At 42.9% G+C, this 20150-nt stretch overlaps 2 protein-coding genes across 2 annotated transcripts; one reads left to right on the top strand and one right to left on the bottom strand.

Annotated features, from left to right (window-relative positions):
* The first annotated feature begins 209 nt into the window (after positions 1–209).
* COQ5 (coenzyme Q5, methyltransferase) lies at positions 210–10371 on the top strand. The gene is made up of 7 exons (XM_038373410.2): positions 210–443; positions 2278–2427; positions 4408–4632; positions 7533–7639; positions 8657–8745; positions 8992–9103; positions 9683–10371. The coding sequence occupies exons 1-7, from the start codon at positions 275–277 to the stop codon at positions 9782–9784; spliced, it is 954 nt and encodes a 317-aa protein (XP_038229338.1). The 5' UTR covers positions 210–274; the 3' UTR covers positions 9785–10371.
* A 2098-nt stretch (positions 10372–12469) lies between these two features.
* Positions 12470–18110, bottom strand: DYNLL1 (dynein light chain LC8-type 1). The gene is made up of 3 exons (XM_038373411.2): positions 17971–18110; positions 16182–16319; positions 12470–12800 (listed from the first exon to the last, which is right to left on the bottom strand). The coding sequence occupies exons 2-3, from the start codon at positions 16311–16313 to the stop codon at positions 12663–12665; spliced, it is 270 nt and encodes an 89-aa protein (XP_038229339.1). The 5' UTR covers positions 16314–16319; positions 17971–18110; the 3' UTR covers positions 12470–12662.
* Positions 18111–20150: the final 2040 nt, after the last annotated feature.

The following is a 20150-nucleotide window of genomic DNA, read 5'->3' as shown; positions in this document are numbered from 1 at the left end:
TCTCTGGGGGGGGAGGCGAACATGCCCCAGCACCAGAGATCCGAGGTTCCTGTTTCCTCGGGAATCGCTCGCCCCTCCCCTCAGCAGCACGTTCCTTGGTCCCAGCTTCAGGTTGGCTGTTACCTAATAAAACCCGCCCTCCCTACCGTATGGCCAGTGAGAATCATGCGCTTTATTTACTCCTCTCCAGACGGGCTTCCTATTGGCGGGGAAGGAAGTGTCACGTGACTCGGAGCCGCGTTATGCCAGTGCAAAGTTCACGCCGCTACCAAAGATGGCGGCTTCTATTAGAGCGGCGGCCGGTCGGGCTCTGCACAGCCGCTGCCATGAGAAGTTGCTGTCTATAGGTCGGGGGCTCTTCAGTGGGGCGCGGTGCCTTGTCGCGGAGGGGGAGACGAACTTCGGATTCCAGACTGTGCCGGAGGCGGAGAAAGGGGAGAAAGGTGAGGGGGGCAGGAGCAAGGCGGGGCGACTGGGACGGGGATCTAGCGGGCGAACTGGGAGACTCTGGGGAGGGAGGAGGACGAGATGGGAAGAGATTGCTGGACTGTCCAATACCCAAGTGACTGGTGTACTGTACGAGGTAGTGTGGTCCAGTTATTGTGAAACAAAATGGACCGAGGAGACCTGGGTTCTGTTTTCAGCTGTGTCGCTGATCTCATGGTGAGGAACGCCCCCCCCCCACCCCGGCAAGTGACTTGCTCTCTCCATATAAAAAGAAAAGGAGTACTTGTGGCATCTTAGAGACTAACAAATTTATTAGAGCATAAGCTTTCGTGAGCTACAGCTCACTTCATCGGATGCTGTAGCTCACGAAAGCTTATGCTCTAATAAATTTGTTAGTCTCTAAGGTGCCACAAGTACTCCTTTTCTTTTTGTGAATACAGACTAACACGGCTGCTACTCTGAAATCTCTCCATATATTCTTTCTTCTCCCTGTGTCTCGTCATATTGAGAGCTCTTTGTGCTATGAAGTGTTTTTTGCTTTGTATCTGAACAGTGCCTTGCACAACGGATCTCTGATCTTGGTGGGAACTTGTTAGAGCTACCCTAATATGAATATTTAAACCTTTTCAACAGGTGTGTTGTGTAGCTCAAGGATTAGCTGTCTGAGGGATGAGAATGTTCTAGCAAGTTGATGCTTATTTGAATGCTGTCATAATTATAAAGGGAAGGGTAAACATCTTTAAAATCCCTGCTGGCCAGAGGAAAAACCCTTTCACCTGTAAAGGGTTAAGAAGCTAGGATAACCTCACTGGCACCTGATCACAATGACCAATGAGGAGACAAGATACTTTCAAAGCTGGAGTGGGGGAGAAACAAAGGGTCTGAGTCTGTCTGTGTGATGCTTTTGCCGGGAACAGAACAAGAATGGAGTCTTAGAACGTAGTAAGTAATCTAACTAGATATGCGTTAGATTATGATTTCTTTAAATGGCTGAGAAAATAAACTGTGTTGAATGGAATGGATATTCCTGTCTTTGTGTCTTTTTGTAACTTAAGGTTTTGCCTAGAGGGATTCTCTGTGTTTTGAATCTAATTACCCTGTAAGGTATTTACCATCCTGATTTTACAGAGGTGATTTTTTTTACTTCTATTAAAATCTTTCTTGTAAGAAACTGAATGTTTTTTTCATCGTTCTTAAGATCCAAGGGTTTGGGTCTGTGGTCACCTATGCAAATTGGTGAGGATTTTTATCAAACCTTCCCCAGGAAGGGGAGTGCTAGATTTTGGTGAGGATTTTGGGGGGAAAGACGTTTCCAAACGATTCTTTCCCAATAATAAACCCAGTTAGACATTTGGTGGTGGTGGCAGCGAAAGTCCAATGGCAAAAGGTAAACTAGTTTGTACCTTGCGGAAGTTTTAACCTAAGCTGGTAAAAGTAAGCTTAGGAGGTTTTCATGCAGGTCTCCACATCTGTACCCTAGAGTTCAGAGTGGGGAAGGAACCTTGACAAATGCTTTCACGTAATCCAAATGTAAATAACTTTTCAAACAAATTGCACTTCGTTCACATGGAGTTTTCTAGATTGGGACTGTGGTGAAACATAGGAATGTGTTGAAAGTAAATGCATGTAACAAAATATAAATTTTGTGAAGTATGATAATCTATCTAATGAGATTAAAAAAATAGGATTCTTGCCTGAGACTTTATGTGGCCATGTGTTAGTATAGACTAGGAAGAGGACAGTGAATACATAGAAATGAACTTGGGTAACATGCTTCGCCCTGCTACCTCAAAGTGATATATATTGCATTATAATGTAATTTTATTTCAGTTTACCGTGTATTTGAAAGTGTAGCCAAGAAGTATGATATAATGAATGATTCAATGAGTCTGGGGATTCATCGGCTCTGGAAGGATATCCTGCTGCATCAAATGAACCCTTACCCAGGAACTCAGCTGTTAGATGTTGCTGGAGGGACAGGTACACTCCATTTTATTTCTCGTACTTTTAAGGAATACTATTTGCTGGAGTACTGATTCCTTAATGGAGAGCAGAAATTAATCTACCTATGTATGAAAATGGAAAATAAGTACCGTATAGACAATAGAAATCATAGCTGCACTTATTACAACATTTACATGACTTTATAGAGAATGCTGTGTAGTGCAGTAGTCTCCAAACTGTGGGGCCTGCCCCCTAGGGAGGCATGGAGGAACGTTCAGGGGAACCCTCAGAGAGGGAGTGCCACCCAGCCCTGCTCTGCCCTGGCCCCAGTCCCAACCTTGGCTTCAGTCCCTGGGCTCCATGGGGTGTGACCAGATTACATTCCGGGGTAAGTGGGGACACAACATAAAAAGTTTGGGGACAACTGGTCTGGTGGTTAAATAATGGGCCTGAAGTCAGGAATACTGGGTTGTATTATTTGCTCTGTCACACACACTATGACCTTAAGCAAGTAATTAACTGCTCTGTCCCTCAGTTTCCCTCTCTGGAGAATGAGGATAACTTCTACTCTTCAAGGGGAAGGGTTAAATCTTAGGCCTTGTCTACACTGCCACTTTACAGCGCTGAAACTTTCCTGCTCAGGGGTGTGAAAAAACACACCCCTGAGCAATGCAAGTTTCAGTGCTGTAAAGTGGTGGCGTAGACAGTATGCTAGCACTGGGAGCAACTCCCCTCATGGGGGTGGGGTTTTTTTTTTTTTTTATAGCGCTGGGAGAGCTCAGCCAGCAGCGCCTTAATGTTGGTAGCGAAGACATACCCTTAGTTTTCTAATGTTTTGAAGCACTTGAGATCCTTGGATAAAGCTGCTCTAGAAGTGCAAAGTTTTTCCCTCAGTGGTATCCATAAGGACTGGCCCTGGAGCCCCCAGGAGTGGCATGCGTATTCACCAATATAAGGGTGCCACTGGCCCCCTCCCTCAGTTCCTTCTTGCCACCAGTGACAGTGCTGGAAACGTTTTCTTTACCCAGTGTTTTTTTTCACTATCACATTGTGTAAATAGTTCTAGATAAGTAGTTTCTTTTGGGGGGAGGGATAGCTCAGTGGTTTGAGCATGGGCCTGCTAAACCCAGGGTTGTGAGTTCAACCTTGAGGTTGTGGCCTTGAGGGGGCCATTTAGGGAATCTGGGGCAAAAATTGGGGATTGGCCCTGCTTTGAGCAGGGGGTTGGACTAGGTGACCTCCTGAGGTCCCTTCTAACCCTGATATTCTATGATTCTCTTAATGACTAGCAAATTGTATTGTTAAGTTAGTCACCTCTAGGACTTAGCCCAGGGAGGAGGCATGCTCTGTCCCTGGGCTTCTAGTCTTGTGATCGCTGTAAAAAGCCCATGTGGATCAACGACCTGACCTGTATCAAAGTTGCCTGAAGTGTTTGGGAGAAGCCCTCATTAATGCTAAGTGTCCCAGCATCTGTAAGAGCTTCCAGCCAAGAACTAAAAAGGAGCAGGACATAAGTGCTCCTCATGGAGTCGGCCCTCGTGCCAGTCTTTGAGCTGCCGAGATCAGACTCTGCAGCGAGCGCAGCGGCATGGGTGCAAAGTGCGCCACCGCCACTTGTCTCCCGGCACCGGTCCCAATCCCTGGTACCTGCTAAGAAGCAGGGGAAGCACACCGGGAGAGGGCATTCTCCAACATCCTGTACGGGAAAGGGAAAGTCCAGAGAGGAGCAGGGCAGCAAGACTCCAGAGCCCGGCCAGGCACCTGCATCGCCAGCTAAACTATCTAGTCCTTCTAGGGATCCACCAGCCGCCTCTTACACTTACAGAAACTCTGTTTCAACTAACAATAATGGGGGAAACAGACTTGTTAATGTTTAATCTAAAAAAATAAAGCTAGGGAGCATGTTTGTTCCAGTTTACCTAAATATTAAAAGTCCTAACTTCCTGATGAATATTTAATTTTTATAATATCAGAAAATATTCCACATTTTGCATCTTCCTTTCAAAACTAATACAGGTGACATCGCCTTTCGGTTTATCAATTATGTTCGTTCCCAGTGGGAGCACCAGATGAGACAGAAACTGAAATCCCATCAGAATTTATCATGGCAGGAAATCTCCAAGAGTTACCAGGAAGAGGAACTTAAATTGGCAGGAGGGTCCCAAGTGGTGGTCTGTGACATTAACAAGGAAATGCTAAAGGTTGGAAAGCAGAAAGCACAACATCTTGGCTACTCTGAAGGTAAGTCCTGCATTATATTGCTTCTGTAGTAGGTCTCTGAGTGATAGAAACTTAGATTTCAAAAATCCTTATGTAACGGTAGTCCAAAATTCTAGTCAAAATTGCTTATTTGCCTGGAGCAGTAACATTTCTGATGGGCAAATATCAGGTGTAGGATTTTTATCAACAGTATGGAAAGAGAAGGTAAGTAAGATGTACATGAGCTGTCCAATTGTCATGACAATTCAGCAACTAGGAGTTATGCGCTCTATAGAGGCACAGTGAGTCTCTTTAATACTTGTATCCCTTTGAAAATACAAATCTGAGGATTAATCGGCAGCCCAGTGTTTGATTCTCCTTCAGAATCAGCCAATGAGCAAAATACTGCTCTGTTACGCCAGTGCAATTCCCCTGAATTTAGTCAAGCTGAGTAGGTATGAAACAGGATAGTTTGGCCCCAAGAATCTGACTACACCACAGATCTCAGAAGCGATACTGTAAAAATCAAGGCTGCAAATTAAAAATGTCATGAGTCCAAAAAAAAAAAAAACCCCAAGAAACAAACATATAGAGATGATAATACCTGCCCCAGAGAATGGGTTATAGTGCTTTTGGAATCTGAATCATATTAAATATTTAGTTTGCAGGTCAATGGGGTAATCCATGTTGGTCCTTTCAATCAGGATTAATTTAAGAAGTAAGTAATAAATTGTGCTTAATACACAGTATTTGTAGAATAGTTGTTTGCCCTCTCCCACTTTAATTAGAGAAACATTCCTTAAATAAGATTTACTATATGTATTTAAATGTGGTATATTTTATGAAAGACTTTCAGTTTTAAATTGGCTTTAAAAACACTCAAAAAGAAAAGGAGTACTTGTGGCACCTTAGAGACTAGCAAATTTATTAGAGCATAAGCTTTCGTGAGCTACAGCTCACTTTATCGGATGCATTTGGTGGAAAAAACAGAGGAGAGATTTACACACACACACAAAAACATGAAACAATGGGTTTATCATACACACTGTAAGGACTCTCCTTACAGTGTGTATGATAAACCCATTGTTTCATGTTGTCTGTGTGTGTGTATATAAATCTCTCCTCTGTTTTTTCCACCAAATGCATCCGATGAAGTGAGCTGTAGCTCACGAAAGCTTATGCTCTAATAAATTTGTTAGTCTCTAAGGTGCCACAAGTACTCCTTTTCTTTTTGCGAATACAGACTAACACGGCTGCTACTCTGAAACCTTTAAAAACACTGTTTTTAATACCGGCCCTTGTTTCAAATTAAACTAAAGATTTATCAACAGTAACTGGAAGATACAGTCAATCTCAACATTTGAAGTACCCTTGAAACTTTTAAAACTTGACTGAAAACGTCAACAGAATTTCAACTCCCTCATTTCCTCTTGATGAACTTTTTGGGGAGCAGGTAAAATTTTTAGTGTTACATACCCCAAAACAATTACTACATCCCGCTCTGTCTGCATTCCTGATTACCTCATTGGTGCAAGTAGTGCATAGAGAAATAACTATTGGAGAAACAGATCAATGTTTCCCAATCAGAGAAAAAATTAGTGAGGTAAAAATCTTTTTTTTTTTCCACCAGGCTTAATCAAAAGAATTGCAAATGTTGGTAAGCACCTAAAGATAATTAATTCTTTCTCCTTTTTTAAGAAGTGGAGAAGAAAATGTGCTATACGTAGGCCAAATGACTTAAAGGAATCCTGTAGAGGGCTCATATTGTATTGTGTTGATGCAACACTGAATGACTTTAATAATGTCTGTGATTTCCTGCCCTCACCCCTGTCTTAGTAGTTGCTTAAGTAAGCTGATGATTTCTCGTAGAATTAACTTGGTCATCTAGGCTAGTGTGTGCAAGAGAAATACTTGGAAACTAGATAAGATCATTTTGCTTTCAAATGCCTATTCTCTCATTTCAGTTCCAGCTTCTTGATTTCTTCTCCTTTACCCCCTGACTTCATGCCTTCTTCCAGAAGGGGGAGCTCAAAGGTCAAACAGTGGGTTGTCTGGCCTCTTGAATTGTAGCCCATCTCTGTTACTATAATAATTTTTTGTTGCTCTCCAGTGCTGATAAATAGAGAAACGATAACTAGTGTGTTCAAACAAAGAAATATTGTTTTGGGGCAACTTTTTATGAAATGTCTGTATTTCATAAAATCCATATAAAGCTCAGGAACTCCCATCTGTGGATGGAACCCGACATTTGCTCCTACCAGTATTCATCTGTTTTTTTTTATTTTAAATGTATACGACTCCAAAATTATTTAATTCCACCCTATGATTCTTCCTTCTGTAGGTGAATAGGATCCATGGCCACAGTTTACCTTCTGTCATGAAGGTCATTCTGACATCAATACAGATGGGTACATTTTCAGTGTTTTGTGGGCTTTATACAACTCATTACAAAAACTATCTCCAAGAGTGATTGTAATAGTGAGAACGTTGCAGAAGGGAATCCTTACACTAAAACACAAGGGCAGCCAAATAGCTGTTGCTTTCTTCTGCCACGCAAAAGATATAGGTTCAGTATTATTCGCCCAATCTGGAGTACTGCGGGTACAGCGTGCCTAGCTCCAGTGGGGAGGAGGAAGTCTTTGATTTAGGAACAAGTTTTTTAGACTTCTTCCTTGTCTAATGAGGAATTGCCATGATGCAGGACCTTGAAAGGTAGCAGGTATAAACTTGAGGTGTCCTCCCCCACTAAAAAGAAGAATCACAGTATGATTTAAAAATTATATATTAGGGCAGCTGATTAATTGCAGTTAACTCAGGTGATTAACTCAAAAAAATTAATCGCAGTTTTAATCACACTGTCAAACAATAGAATAGAATAGAATAGTTTTCTGGGATGAGCAACACCTAGTATCTGTGTACATTTTTTTGTTGTTTTTTTTAAGGCTTGTCCTGGGTGGTTGGGAATGCTGAAGAGCTGCCCTTCAATGACAACAAGTTTGATGTTTACACAATTGCCTTTGGAATACGGAATGTAACTCATATTGACCAGGTAAGCAGGGGCAACATGTCCTGGGATATATAGTTCTCCTGGGCTTTCTGGGCGCCAAGAAAAGAAGACTCACTCCTGTATGAGGAAACCTCTGTTTCAACTTCTTACATGTAAAAGAAAGTGGGATGTAGCCCTACAGTTTGCTTGAATGAAAAGAAATTGAGGTTAATAAATATCCTGCCCTTCTAGGAGCATCATAGGGTTCAGATTTTTATCATGGAGATAAGCATGGTATAAATAAATACATTTTTCTGGAAAGCTCTGAGTTGTCCTTTATTAAAAATTAGAAAATATTTCTAAACACTTTAGGAAGTAATGTCACCTGTTCTAATTGGGACCTGGTATTTTGAGATTGATTGGTTATAACTGTTCTGCCTGAAAGGATATCTTTGATCACTTTTTTTTTTTTTTTAGGGGGGAATCTCTTCACAAACTGGTAACTGCATGTAATGTTTCATGCTCTGAGATGTGCTTTGACTCCCTTAAAGTGTCATTACTTGTTTACACAACTGATGAAAGTCTTTCTGCTTGTCAGTTTCTTTTTGCTTTTGGTTTTATAGCGTTATTTCCCCATCTTCAGGAAGAAGATGGATGTAGCTTGAAATCTTATTATGAATCTTTGGATACTTAATGTTTAATACCATCCTAAAGCAGGCCAATCTCTTCCCAAAAGCAGATATAATTTAAAAATATAATAATGTGCAGCCATATTGAGCCTCTCTGACCTGAGTGGGTTGAGTTTAGCCTGACAGAAAGGGACTTGAGTGAAAATGTTACCTAATTTAAAGCATACTTACCGTTTTAGGCCCACAATAGATAGATGGGTGGTATTATTGTCCAAGTGTAAATATTTAAAGTTTCCAGGACACTTGGGTGACTTTAACCAGAACAATCTTTCTTCTGCTCGGACTGTGCCCAACCGAAGGAGGTGGAGCATCCATGTTTCACATCCTCATGAGATGTTAATAGGGAGGGTGCTTTCCTTCAGTATGTTCATCCACTTTTGATCTCTCTCAGGCACTTCAGGAGGCGTATCGTGTGCTGAAACCAGGAGGGAGATTTCTGTGTCTGGAATTTAGTCAAGTCAACAACCCCCTTATTTCCAGGTTAGAATATGACCATTTTTTTCTTTATTTTTATCCCACACATGAGAGGTTTTTCTTGAGCTGGGACAAAAACACATGAAAAAGTCCTAATCCCTTGAAACACAATCACACACTTAAATCCAAACTGTCAAAGTCTACAGCAAAGGTGATATACAGAGACTAATTCCTCTTTAGGAAAAAGTTAATCCTAGTAGGTTTTATTTTGGTGTCTGCATGTTAATCTGCGCTTCTTGTCTCTTTGGGCAGGTTCTATGACTTGTACAGTTTCCAGGTTATCCCTGTTCTGGGCGAGATTATTGCTGGAGATTGGAAGTCCTACCAGTACCTTGTGGAAAGCATTCGACGCTTTCCAGCCCAGGTAACAAGGTGCTCTGCTTGAATATTTAGCATACAGATTGTCACCATGGGGGCAGCTGGGTTAGGGGTAAGGAGACTAGGCCTTTAAGAAGACATATGCTAGTTTACTTCTGCTAATTGCACAATTACCCCTCCCCACATGAGATGACTAAAGGGGATATGAGAGAGGTCTACAAAATCATGAATAGCGTGGAGAAAGTAAATCAGGAAGTGTTGTTTGTCCCTTCACGTAACTCAAGAACCAGGGGTCACTCAACAGAATTAATAAGCAGCAGGTTTAAAACAAATGTAAGAAAGTACTTCACACAACACAGTCAACCTTTGGAACTCATTGCCAGGGATGTTAAGACAAAAATAAGTGGGTTCAAAAAATTAAGTTTATGGAGGATATGTCCAGTAACGACCATTAGGTATGCAACCCTATACTCTCAGTGTCCCTGCTAGAAGCTGGGACTGGAAGTTCTGTTCATTCCTTCCGAAGCACCTGGCCCTAGCCGCTGTCAGAGGACAAGATACTGGGCTAGATGGAGCATTGGTCTGACCTAGTATAGCTATTATATTCTTTATTATTATATTTCAGGAGGTGTTTAAGGCAATGATTGAAGATGCAGGTTTTCTGAAGGTGGAATATCGGAATCTAACAGCAGGCATTGTAGCCATTCACTCAGGTTTCAAACTGTGACCTTCCTACTTTGCAAAGCTCTTGAAGAATAAAGGGTATTTCCCCTGAAGAAGCTAAAAGCTATGCAACTCCAAAAACTTCACTGCTAAGATAGTCTGAGGGGATGGGAAGACTTGATCCGTCTGCAAAATCTGAAACTTCAGATTTTGGGTTTCTGAAAAGTTGAAATTATGTTCTTACAACCAAGTCAGGACCTAGAATCCCTCTAGCACTTAGGTATTTATGCAAGTATGGGTCAGGTGATTCCTTGATGCCTAGCATGTGCTCACTCAACCAATTACCACTTTCCTAGAATCTCAGACTTTTTTATTGGACAACTTGTTTAGTACATATAATTCTCAAGTACAGTCTGGATATTGCAAAAATTACACTTAAGAATTATCTAAGCAGGACAACATGTACTCCATACACCAGTACTAATAGAACTCGTTGAAGGTGGACATGGACCAACTAGCCTTCAAACAGGAGATCTCCCTATATTGTATTGAAGTAATGACTCAAGTTCAGTGTGGGTATGGGAAAGTGTGTGACATGTAGTATTTGTGTATTTATTTTAAAGATATTAAATTTTATGCATCAATCTTTCACTTTTTTATGGTAAATGTCTCTGTCTGAAGACTTGTCTGCAGAAGTAGTAAGTTACCGTTGATGTATTTCCTCAGTGATGGGAATAAAGTTCTGAAAGCATCTGTTCAGTCCTTTAACTATATTGTGATGAAACAATGCTATAATGGTGGTTCTACCTCAGAAAAAAGTGAAATACCCTACCCATCACCTTATACCATATCTTTGAAGAAATCTTCCACTTGTTTACTTCTGTATCCCTTTAAGACTGACAAATTAGTGCCGAAGTTTCCTTGGATCTGGGTAAGGAATGTAGAAAAACTAGAAATCTTTATTAATTTTATCCTTTGTCTTTACTTACCCCTTATTTGAGCTGCATTGTGGTAGTTTGTTTAAAGTTTTAAAGTTTGTTTAAAGTTTAGAGTGGGTAGTTTCAAAAAGAAGAGTACCTGTGGCACCTTAGAGACTAACAAATTTATTAGAGCATAAGCTTTCGTGAGCTACAGCTCACTTCATCAGATGCATGATGTAGCTCACGAAAGCTTATGCTCAAATAAATGCTAGTCTCTAAGGTGCCGTAAGTACTCTTCTTTTTGCGAATACAGACTAACACAGCTGCTACTCTGAAACCAATGGGTAGTTTAATTCAGTTATCACTAAACCTCCAAGTAACTAGTCTATAATTTGTGCTTCTATACCAGAATGAGAATGCAGGACTGAAGTGTGATAAGTACCCTAATAAATTATTGTAACCTACCGGTAGCTTGCTAAAACAGTATACAATATCTGTTAAAGGAGCTTGGTTGCACTGACTTCATATGCCTTAGATGGATCATGTTAATCAGCTCTTAGTGCATCTATTCTAGGACTATTACAATTCACTACCTTAAGTGGTTCATGCTACAGTAGGACATTTAATCTAACCATTTGACAATGTCCTGAGTTCTAAACTACCTCAACTGGACTCTAGATCAGAGCCACACAGAACAAGTAGAGAGATATTTTACTCTTCCACCTCCAAAAAAAGTAAAGGCAAGGTTTTCAAACAAGTATTAAGTGATTCATTATTCTAGTTATGCATATTGCTTAAGTGTTAAACAAGGAAGCATAAGGTAATTGAACATTACTTCTATACTAATTCAGAAAGCCTCAGTTGTGCTAATATCCTCCACAGTACAATTGTTGCAGTGCTACCTCAAATGGGGAGGTAGCAACTCCCTGCTGTATCAAGGCTTTTAAACCAAATCAGAGATATTAGCTGCTGAAAGCACTACCTTGTCTCCCCCTTTAGGTACTAAGGCAGGAAAAGGTAAGGTAATGAGGTTGGCATACCTTTTCCAAAAGCTGCTGTAACTTTCAAGTGTAGTAAGGAGTGTAGAGCAGCAGAGACAAGATGGCTGAGGAGTCTTTGTACTGAACCTGGTGAACCTCCATAAGTTTTGCAAGCTGGGGCTTTACACTAGGCATTTGAAGGATATAGTTCCCAGTTCAAAGTTATTGCAGCCATGGGGAACTGCTTAATCAAGAAACTACTTGTCCTCCTCACTAACATCCATAGAACTGGTCCTGCTTACTGGGACTATAGCAGCTTCTGCCAGCCCAACCCTCAAGAATCTATGTAGTATCTAGCATAATGGAAGCTCTATCATAGTAACTTTTTGTACATGAAATAGAAATGGATTAATATGTTCTATAAAATAGAGAAGGCAAGTGTACAGCCACTCTCATCCTTGGACCAGAACTACACAGTGATATTACCTGTTGACAAAGGCTTTAGGTGAGTGAATAAGAAAAGCAACATACATCAGATGGATAAAAGTGTAGGCTAAACTCACAGGAATTACAGCTCCAACCTAACTGTAGTAATGGCAGTTGTACCTGTCTATGCCAGCAGTGAATTTTTCTAAAAGCTTTAGATAAAGTTTTGGGTTAGAGAAAATATGCTCACTTTCCATGGAAACAAGCGAGAAGGATTTCATAAAGACCATAGTACAAGAATCAATATAGGGATAAGTGGGATAGATGGCTATAAAACTATTAGAATAAACTCAAAGGTTGAGTATATCCAACAGTTTTATTAAAAAGGAAAGCAGACTTTTAGAAAGAAAATAAATACAAGAATGAATTTTTTGCTATTTTTTATAGCCACAATGAAAACAAACTGGTACAGAGGAGTCCCTGACCATTACCACCACAACAAAAGGCTTGAAGAGCAACGTGTGTTCCCTGGGGAAGGCTTAAGATTTCAGTCTCTATTTAGAGTTAGTGTGCAGTCCTGGAACCGGATGCAAGTTTGGATAGCACAGACTGTGCTCTAACCAGATTTGAAGAGGAGAATAGCAACTTGGCCTAGGTAGAAATAGATGAAGTGCTTAGTCTCATGAGTCACATAGCTGCCAAAGTTCCTTCCGACAATGCAGTGCCAAGTGGGGTTGTACTTCTTGTCAAACTCCTGGAAGAAAAAAAAAAAATGCACATTACTACTACAGCAGAACGGCCTTTCTTAGACAAAAAAGTTGCAGATTTTTTTTAACTGCCGTATTCTCACCTACAGCTTTATATTAAGTGTTCAAACATTGGGGGGGGGGGGTAAGAACATCATATCCTTTTCTCTGCATTAAGACCACAGCTTTGATAATAGAGAGGTGGAATTGCTGTCTTGCCTTTATTGCCCAATTGCTGGTTATTACATCATGAGACACCAGAAGTCATTTTCTTACTAAGCAGCTGCAGGAGTACAGGTAGGGTTTTACTGCCATGATAGTCTATACCCTTATATTCACCCCTTTTGCAAGGCTGTAAAATTTTGTACACAGGATACTATGTACATAGGATACTAAAATCTCATGATTTCCTGATTATTATTGTCCTGGTCAAAGGTGTGGCAAGACTGTAAAAGAAAACTCCACCATAATGATATTGCCATGGACATGTTGGAACAGTCACAAACAAGTTCCCCAGAGATAATAGGCTAGCCAATGCCTCAGCCAGGTGTCACCTAGCTCAAATGGACTACACACCTGATTAAGTGGCCACTCTTTGGGGGGGGGGGGGGGGGAAATCAACATTTTGACAAAGTAGTAGTATAAGGTTTCTCGCCACATATCAGCTGGACATGAGAAAGGGCTGTAAGAAGACAGACATCCCAAATCATCTCTCTTACTCTCTACCCACAGCATCAAGCCCTGAAGAACAAAGGAAGCAGCACTGGACTGGGGGCTGGAAATCCTGATAAAGAGGGTCAGCCAGGAAGACTGCTACTACTTGTGGTGAGAGAAACCTTTGCTTTGTATTCACTTAGCTCGTTAAGTTAGGTGTAGTTGGTTACAAGGAAATAAAAGGTAAAACACAATCCTGACAAACTTGTAGTCACTTAATCTATTTTTCTAAAGTTAATAGATTTTTTTGTTTTATCTAAACCAGTGTGTTTGGACTGAAGTATTTGGGAAACTCCATTTGGGATAACAAGACTTGTGCATATCATTTTCTATTAATAAATGACAGACTTGATACAAGTTTGTATTGTCCAGGAGGGTGCTGGGCAGTACAACGCACATTTCTGGGGGAAGTCGAACTGGGAGTTTGCTGGTGTTGTCCTGCAGTGTAACTCATGAGTGGCTGCCTATAGCACTCATACAGTATGGCTGGGAGTGATTTACATGCTGGAGGCTGAGAGAGAGCAGATCAGGAGTGGTTGCTCTCACAGTGAAACAGGGTTTATAAAAGACACCCCCAGGTTAGAGAATTGAGGGAACAGCTGTTCATCAGTCCAGATTGTACTCTGGTTAATGTCAACTGCCCACCTGCCAAGTCTTGCATGACTCAAGCCAGTTTACTAGGTGTAAGTATTCTCCCCTTCCATCCAAGAATCTAGCCCATCCTCCTAGTAGATCCTTAGCATAATAGCTTTCAAGCTATGGATCTCAACCAGCAATAGAGCAACGCTCCTTGCTAGTGATCTGCAAAAGAATTTTAAAAGTCAAGCAGTAGAGGAATTGGGTATGGAGGAGGGGTGACAGGATCTCAAACCGGCACACACAGTGAAAGTGCAGAGTACTTAAGAGGCATTCCAGTGAGTCCATTATGCTAGTTTGCATTATCCTAGTTCATAAGAACATAAGTGAAGATAGTGAGTTGATCCACAGAGGGAAAGATCAGAGCATAACAAGCCCTAATACTCTATTCTTACTAAAAGAAAAGCCCTCACTTCATTTAATAGACCAAATTTATTCACAAATTAGTACTGTTTTACAGTTAGACACTCTGGCTAGCAAAACTTGACTCAGGCTAATGTGATGACCAGAAAGTCAGACTTGTTAAGTGCTTTATACAAATATCCATGCCCAACAGTCCTGAAATTTAGAGCTTTGGGCCAAGCAAAGGTATCCAGCTGTTTTGTATTTGATTATTATACTATGCCTCTTGGCCAATTTCTATTTCCATCACATTTGTATTTGTCATCACATCCCCTCCCTGTCCACTGCCATTGGGAAGTTATACTGAAGTTTGACAAAAATATAGAATTGTTTTGTAGTAAATTAAACCGATGTTTCTGCTTCAGTTATTTAAGTGGTACATTCACCATAGGGAAGAAAATCTATACTTGTTTCTTTATCTCAAGCAGGAGTGGGTTTTTTAAATAAAAGCTTGCTATTCTTGGAAATTGCTAGCAATAAGTTGAACCAACTCAAGACAATTTAAGGAGAGCACTTGACTGACATTAGGTTTTATATGTTGTCAATGATTGCTGCTTATGTCTGTTCCACTCAGCGTAGTCTCAATTCAATTCAACCTTCCCACTCTTATGGCAGGCCAGCATCTTCCATTAGCACTGCCAATTCAGCAAACTGCAGAAGTATGAAAAATGGTAAACTATAGTTTCCTCTCCCAACTTTGCTCAGTGGGCAACATCCATGTGCAGCTTCTCCCAACAGCTCCCCTGCTGTTAGAAAAAGCATATGGCTAAGAAAAGAAAAAAAATAACTAAAGGAAAGAAAAAAAGTTACCAAACCCAAGAACAGTTGTTATGCATGACATAGATCTTCACAAGAGTTGTATAACAAAGTTACTTTGCAAATGAAAGCCTTTGTATACAAAGTCAGATGAGCTGAGCACCTAGTAAGGCTTCATCTTTTCCTCTAGAATTCCCTTCTGGCAGTACTCCCTTTATACTAGATCAGGGGTCTCAAACTCCCAGCCCACAGGCCATTTGCAGCCTGTGAGCCTCCCCAATGTGGCCCACAGGGCTCCAGCAGTTTTGGGGCCAGGTCTCTCCCTTGGCCCCACCTGCCGCCCCCAGGCACTGCCCCCCACAGGGGCCCCAGCAGCACAGCAGAGCTGAGCAGCATCTGCCTGCTCACTCCAGTGGCTGCTGGCCCCTCCCTGCGGCCACAGAGCAGGGTTGTGCCTCCACACACTGCCCCCGCCCCAAACTCCCCTGCAGCCAAGAAGAAGCTGTGGGGGTGGTGCCTGGGGGAGTAGCAGCATGCAGAGGCCCCCCCCCCGGCCTGCCCCACTTCAGAGCCTGCACCCCACCCTATTCCCAAACACCCCTTCCTGCCCCCAAACTCCCTCCCAGAGCCTACACCCCAATCCCCTACCCCAGATATCCTCCCCCACCCAAACTCCCTCTCAGAGCCTTAGGCAGGGAGCAGAGCTCTTTGGGGGGGGCGGGGGGAGGGAGTTCTGGGCAGCATTAGTGACATTGGCCCACTGGGAGGATTTGAGGACTGGCACTGGCCCCAAGGTAAATTGCATTTGAGACCCCTGTACTAGAGTCTAAAACATGCATATCCATCAATACAGGGAAAAGGCTATTACAACAGGCATTTACCTTCTTTATATGAGCTGCAATATCCTTCTCAATGTTATATTTCTCCAGGGCCTGAGTGGCACACTCCACTGAATCTTGCTGCATCTCTTCAGACATATCCGCATTCTTGATCACAGCCTTTCGATCACACATGGTTACCTAGGGAGCACGCACACAAAATAATTTGACAGCAGTAGGAGCATCCACCATCCAAAACTCCCACAGACAATCTGTTTAATAGGCTTGGTCTTGTACAATGCATGATTTATGGTCACTATCTTCTAGCTTAAGAACATTGGCCCAGTCTTAATGCAAAACACATCTCCTGAGTAAGTCAGCTTTACAGCCAGTGACAGAAGTTATACAGACAGTGAAATAAACAGGATGTAAAAAGAAAAGGAGTACTTGTGGCACCTTAGAGACTAATTTATTAGAGCATAAGCTTTCGTGAGCTACAGCTCACTTCATCGGATGAAGTGAGCTGTAGCTCACGAAAGCTTATGCTCTAATAAATTTGTTAGTCTCTAAGGTGCCACAAGTACTCCTTTTCTTTTTGCGAATACAGACTAACACGGCTGCTACTCTGAAACAGGATGTAGTTTTTCAGCTGTAGTACTTTCAGACCAGTTACTTCAGCTGAAACAGAGAGAGGAAATCATAGCTGGGAGCATTTTCAATTTCTCTAATCATGATCTCTTTCCCAAGAGACAGGTCTCAGAGTAGCAGCCGTGTTAGTCTGTATTCGCAAAAAGAAAAGGAGGACTTGTGGCACCTTAGAGACTAACACATTTATTTGAGCATAACTCACGAAAGCTTATGCTCTAATAAATTTGTTAGTCTCCAAGGTGCCACAAGTCCTCCTTTTCTTTTTCCCAAGAGAGAATCTGTAGAATCGCTTTTTGGCTTTTCAGCTAACCTAAAGCTTATCAGTCTGTATAGCCCAATGGTTCTCAAACTTTTATACTGGCCTCCCCTTTCACATCGCACTCATAGGTTTGCAACTACCCTTATACATTAAAAACGCTTATATATTTAACACCATTTTAAATGCTGGAGGCAAAGCAGGGCTTGTGGTGGAGGCTGACAACTCGTGATCCCCCCACGTAATAACCTCACGACCTCTTGAGGGGTGCCAACCCCCTGTTTGAGAACCCCTGGTATAGCCAGTACCGTGAGGGGATGGACTCCACCTAGTAGCCCTTCATCATAGTTTGAGTGCAAATAGAGACCCTGAGTAGTTTAAAATACTATACGTTTTCAGGACATGAAAGTCAAAGCTGGAATAGTTTTAGTGGAGATAGAGATGCTAGAAAATTCCGTGTAATTTCCCTGGCCCAGATAAGCTACGGAGTAGCGCTCCCAGATATGCTGGCTCTTGGGGAGCGTCCACTGACAGTCCTGCCATGCGTCCTCAGTCTCATTTTGCCAGACAAATCTTCATGTTTGGGTTTTTTTTTTTTAAAAGCACCGAAAAAGCCAGAATACCAACCTCGGCACCCCCCCCCGCCCAATCGGTGGCCTCCTCTCGTCCCGTCACCTTCCCCGCCCAATCGGTGGTTGCCCCCCCCGCCCCGACCACCCCGGGTACCCTCGCCCAATCGGTACTTCCACCACTCACCCCCTTCTACACACAGAATCACAGCACCTCCCCCATGCCCAATGGCTGCCCCCGGGGCGCCCTCCTCTAATCCGCGCCGGCTGCCTCCACCGGCGGGATGACGAGAGGCCTCTGCCTTCTCCCTCCGCGCGGCCCCACCTCTCCCAGCGCCCTCGGCCAGGCTCTCGGGTCCTGCCCCGCTCGGGAACTCACCGTGTGCTGGGCGGCTCCGAGCGCGGAGGGAAGGGATGGGGCGGGCTGGCAGCTTCTCAACCCGCGCTCGCTCGGCCAGCGCTCCGCTGTGACTGAAACCGCGCGGCGCCGCCCCCTTAGACCTAATGCTAGCAGCCACGCCCCCCTCCGCCTCAGACAGGCCCGCGTGCACCAATCATTGGCCTCTGCAACAATCTCTGGCGCACGTCATTGGCCAACATCTACCGCTTACCGCAGCTTCTTACTGTTGCGTTTTGTTTCAGCCCGGCATGCATCGCGCTGGCGTCCGTTACCATAGCGACACGATGCACGCTGCCGGGGCCCGAGCTCGAGGCCTGCGCCCGGGAGTGAGGAGCCTGCGGAGCTACCAGGGTTCAAGGATCCCTCCCGTAGCGTCTCATCCCATAACAGGAATTGGGGGATCCCACGGACGGGGCTATGGAGACCGTGGCTGAGGACAGGATTTCCCTATCCCTCCCCGTTCTCAGAGGCTTGGAGAGGGCTAGGCTCAAATCCCCTCAGTGATACAAGGGCCCAGGAATACAGAGGCCTCCCGGAGACTGGCATATGATGCTCCATCTCCCCAGGAACAGGCGTCCAGGGTTGTGGCCCCTTCCTTGGAAAAAAAAGGTGCCCCTGATTACGCATGGTATTTATATTTAGGAGCACCTAGAGACCCCCTCTGAAATTGTGCACATGCACAGTGAGAAAGAGCTCCTGGCCCAAAGAGCTGAGAGTCTCAGTAGACAAGATAAACAAAGAGTGAGAATGGAAACAGATGCTGCAGGGACTCTGTGCCTTGGATCATCATCTGGTGCAACTATGGTGGGAATCAGAGCTGTCTCTTTTGGACAGATCCAATAGCGTAACAGTGTTCGGGGACCAGTTCCCTTCCTTCAGACGTCACTAGAGAATGAGAACTGAATTTGCAGCAGGGATAAAGCTCAATAGGTAGTAGACAGGAATAGACCATGGAATGCTTTTAAGCTTTACCTCATTCTCTGATCTGAAGGTGGTTAATGTCATCTGCTGAAATCCCTATGGAAGCTTAAAGAAGATACCCAGACCAAATGTGAGGAATTTCTGTAATATTGTTATGAAAAAAATATGTGACTCGTGTCTCAACTCACTTTGTATTGTTACCCACTGGATATGAGGTGATTATTTCTTGGAACAGGAATCTTGGTAAGATTAATGTACAGTTGGCATGTCTGGGTTGGTATGAATTAATTAGCATACCACATATGTATTAAGTTGCCTTGGAGATACAATGGAAGACCAAGGACCAGATATTAATTTCTAATAACTGTCAGACAAGGTGACTCAGAACATATGAAAACAGCGTGACTGCAGCTTGAAACAAATACAGGAGATAAGAACAGAAAGAGGCATTATGATAATTTAGTCTGACCTTGTCTCAGGCATAATATAGGTCAAAGAAACTCATCCAGTAATCTCTGCATCAAGACCATAACATCTGTTTGAACTATAGCATATCTTTTTAGAAAGATATCCAGTCCTGATGTAAAGACTTCAAGCTATGGAGAATCCACCATATCCCTTGGTAAGTTGTTCCAATGGTTAATTACCCCCAGTGCTACCTATTTGCACCTTATTTCTAGTCTCAATTTTCAGTTTCCAACCATTGCATCTCATGCTTTTTTTTTATAAAGAACCATCTACTATCAGAAATATTTTCCCCAAGTAGGTATTTGTAGCCTGTGACCAAGGCCTGTTCTACACTGGGGGGGGGGGGGAATCGATCTAAGATGCGCAACTTCAGCTGCGAGAATAGCATAGCTGAAGTCAACGTATCTTAGATTGACTTAGAATCACTTACTTCGCATCCTCGCGGGACGGGATCAATGGCCGCTGCTCCCCCGTTGACTCCGCTTCCGCCTCTCGCTGTGGTGGAGTTCCAGAGTCAACAGCAGAGCGATTGGGGATCGATTTATCACGTCTACGCTAGACACGATAAATCGATCCCCGATAGATTGATCACTACCCGCCGATCCAGCAGGTAGTGTATACGTGGCCCAAGTCACCTCTTAACCTGCTCTTTGGTAAACAAAATAGATCAAGCTTAAGTCTATCACTGTAAAGCATGTTTTCCAGACCTCAAATAATTGCAGCTCTTTTCTCTACCCTTCCAATTTTTCAACACATTTTTTTACATGTGG

This window comes from Dermochelys coriacea, chromosome 15, assembly GCF_009764565.3.
Source record: "Dermochelys coriacea isolate rDerCor1 chromosome 15, rDerCor1.pri.v4, whole genome shotgun sequence".
NCBI lineage: Eukaryota > Metazoa > Chordata > Testudines > Dermochelyidae > Dermochelys > Dermochelys coriacea.
Note: the sequence above shows the minus strand (reverse complement) of the source record. Positions and strands in the feature narration are given on the sequence as shown.

What these genes read in the sequence shown, in the direction of transcription:
- COQ5 (XM_038373410.2), top strand. Translation starts at nt 275, where the DNA reads ATGGCGGCTTCTATTAGAGCGGCGGCCGGTCGGGCTCTGCACAGCCGC. An exon ending in AGATGTTGCTGGAGGGACAG is followed by an intron (nt 2,428 to 4,407) that starts GTACACTCCATT and finishes AAACTAATACAG; the next exon opens with GTGACATCGCCTTTCGGTTT. An exon ending in ACATCTTGGCTACTCTGAAG is followed by an intron (nt 4,633 to 7,532) that starts GTAAGTCCTGCA and finishes GTTTTTTTTAAG; the next exon opens with GCTTGTCCTGGGTGGTTGGG.
- DYNLL1 (XM_038373411.2), bottom strand. Translation starts at nt 16,313, where the DNA reads ATGTGTGATCGAAAGGCTGTGATCAAGAATGCGGATATGTCTGAAGAG. An exon ending in TTGCAGCTCATATAAAGAAG is followed by an intron (nt 12,801 to 16,181) that starts GTAAATGCCTGT and finishes TTTTTCTTCCAG; the next exon opens with GAGTTTGACAAGAAGTACAA.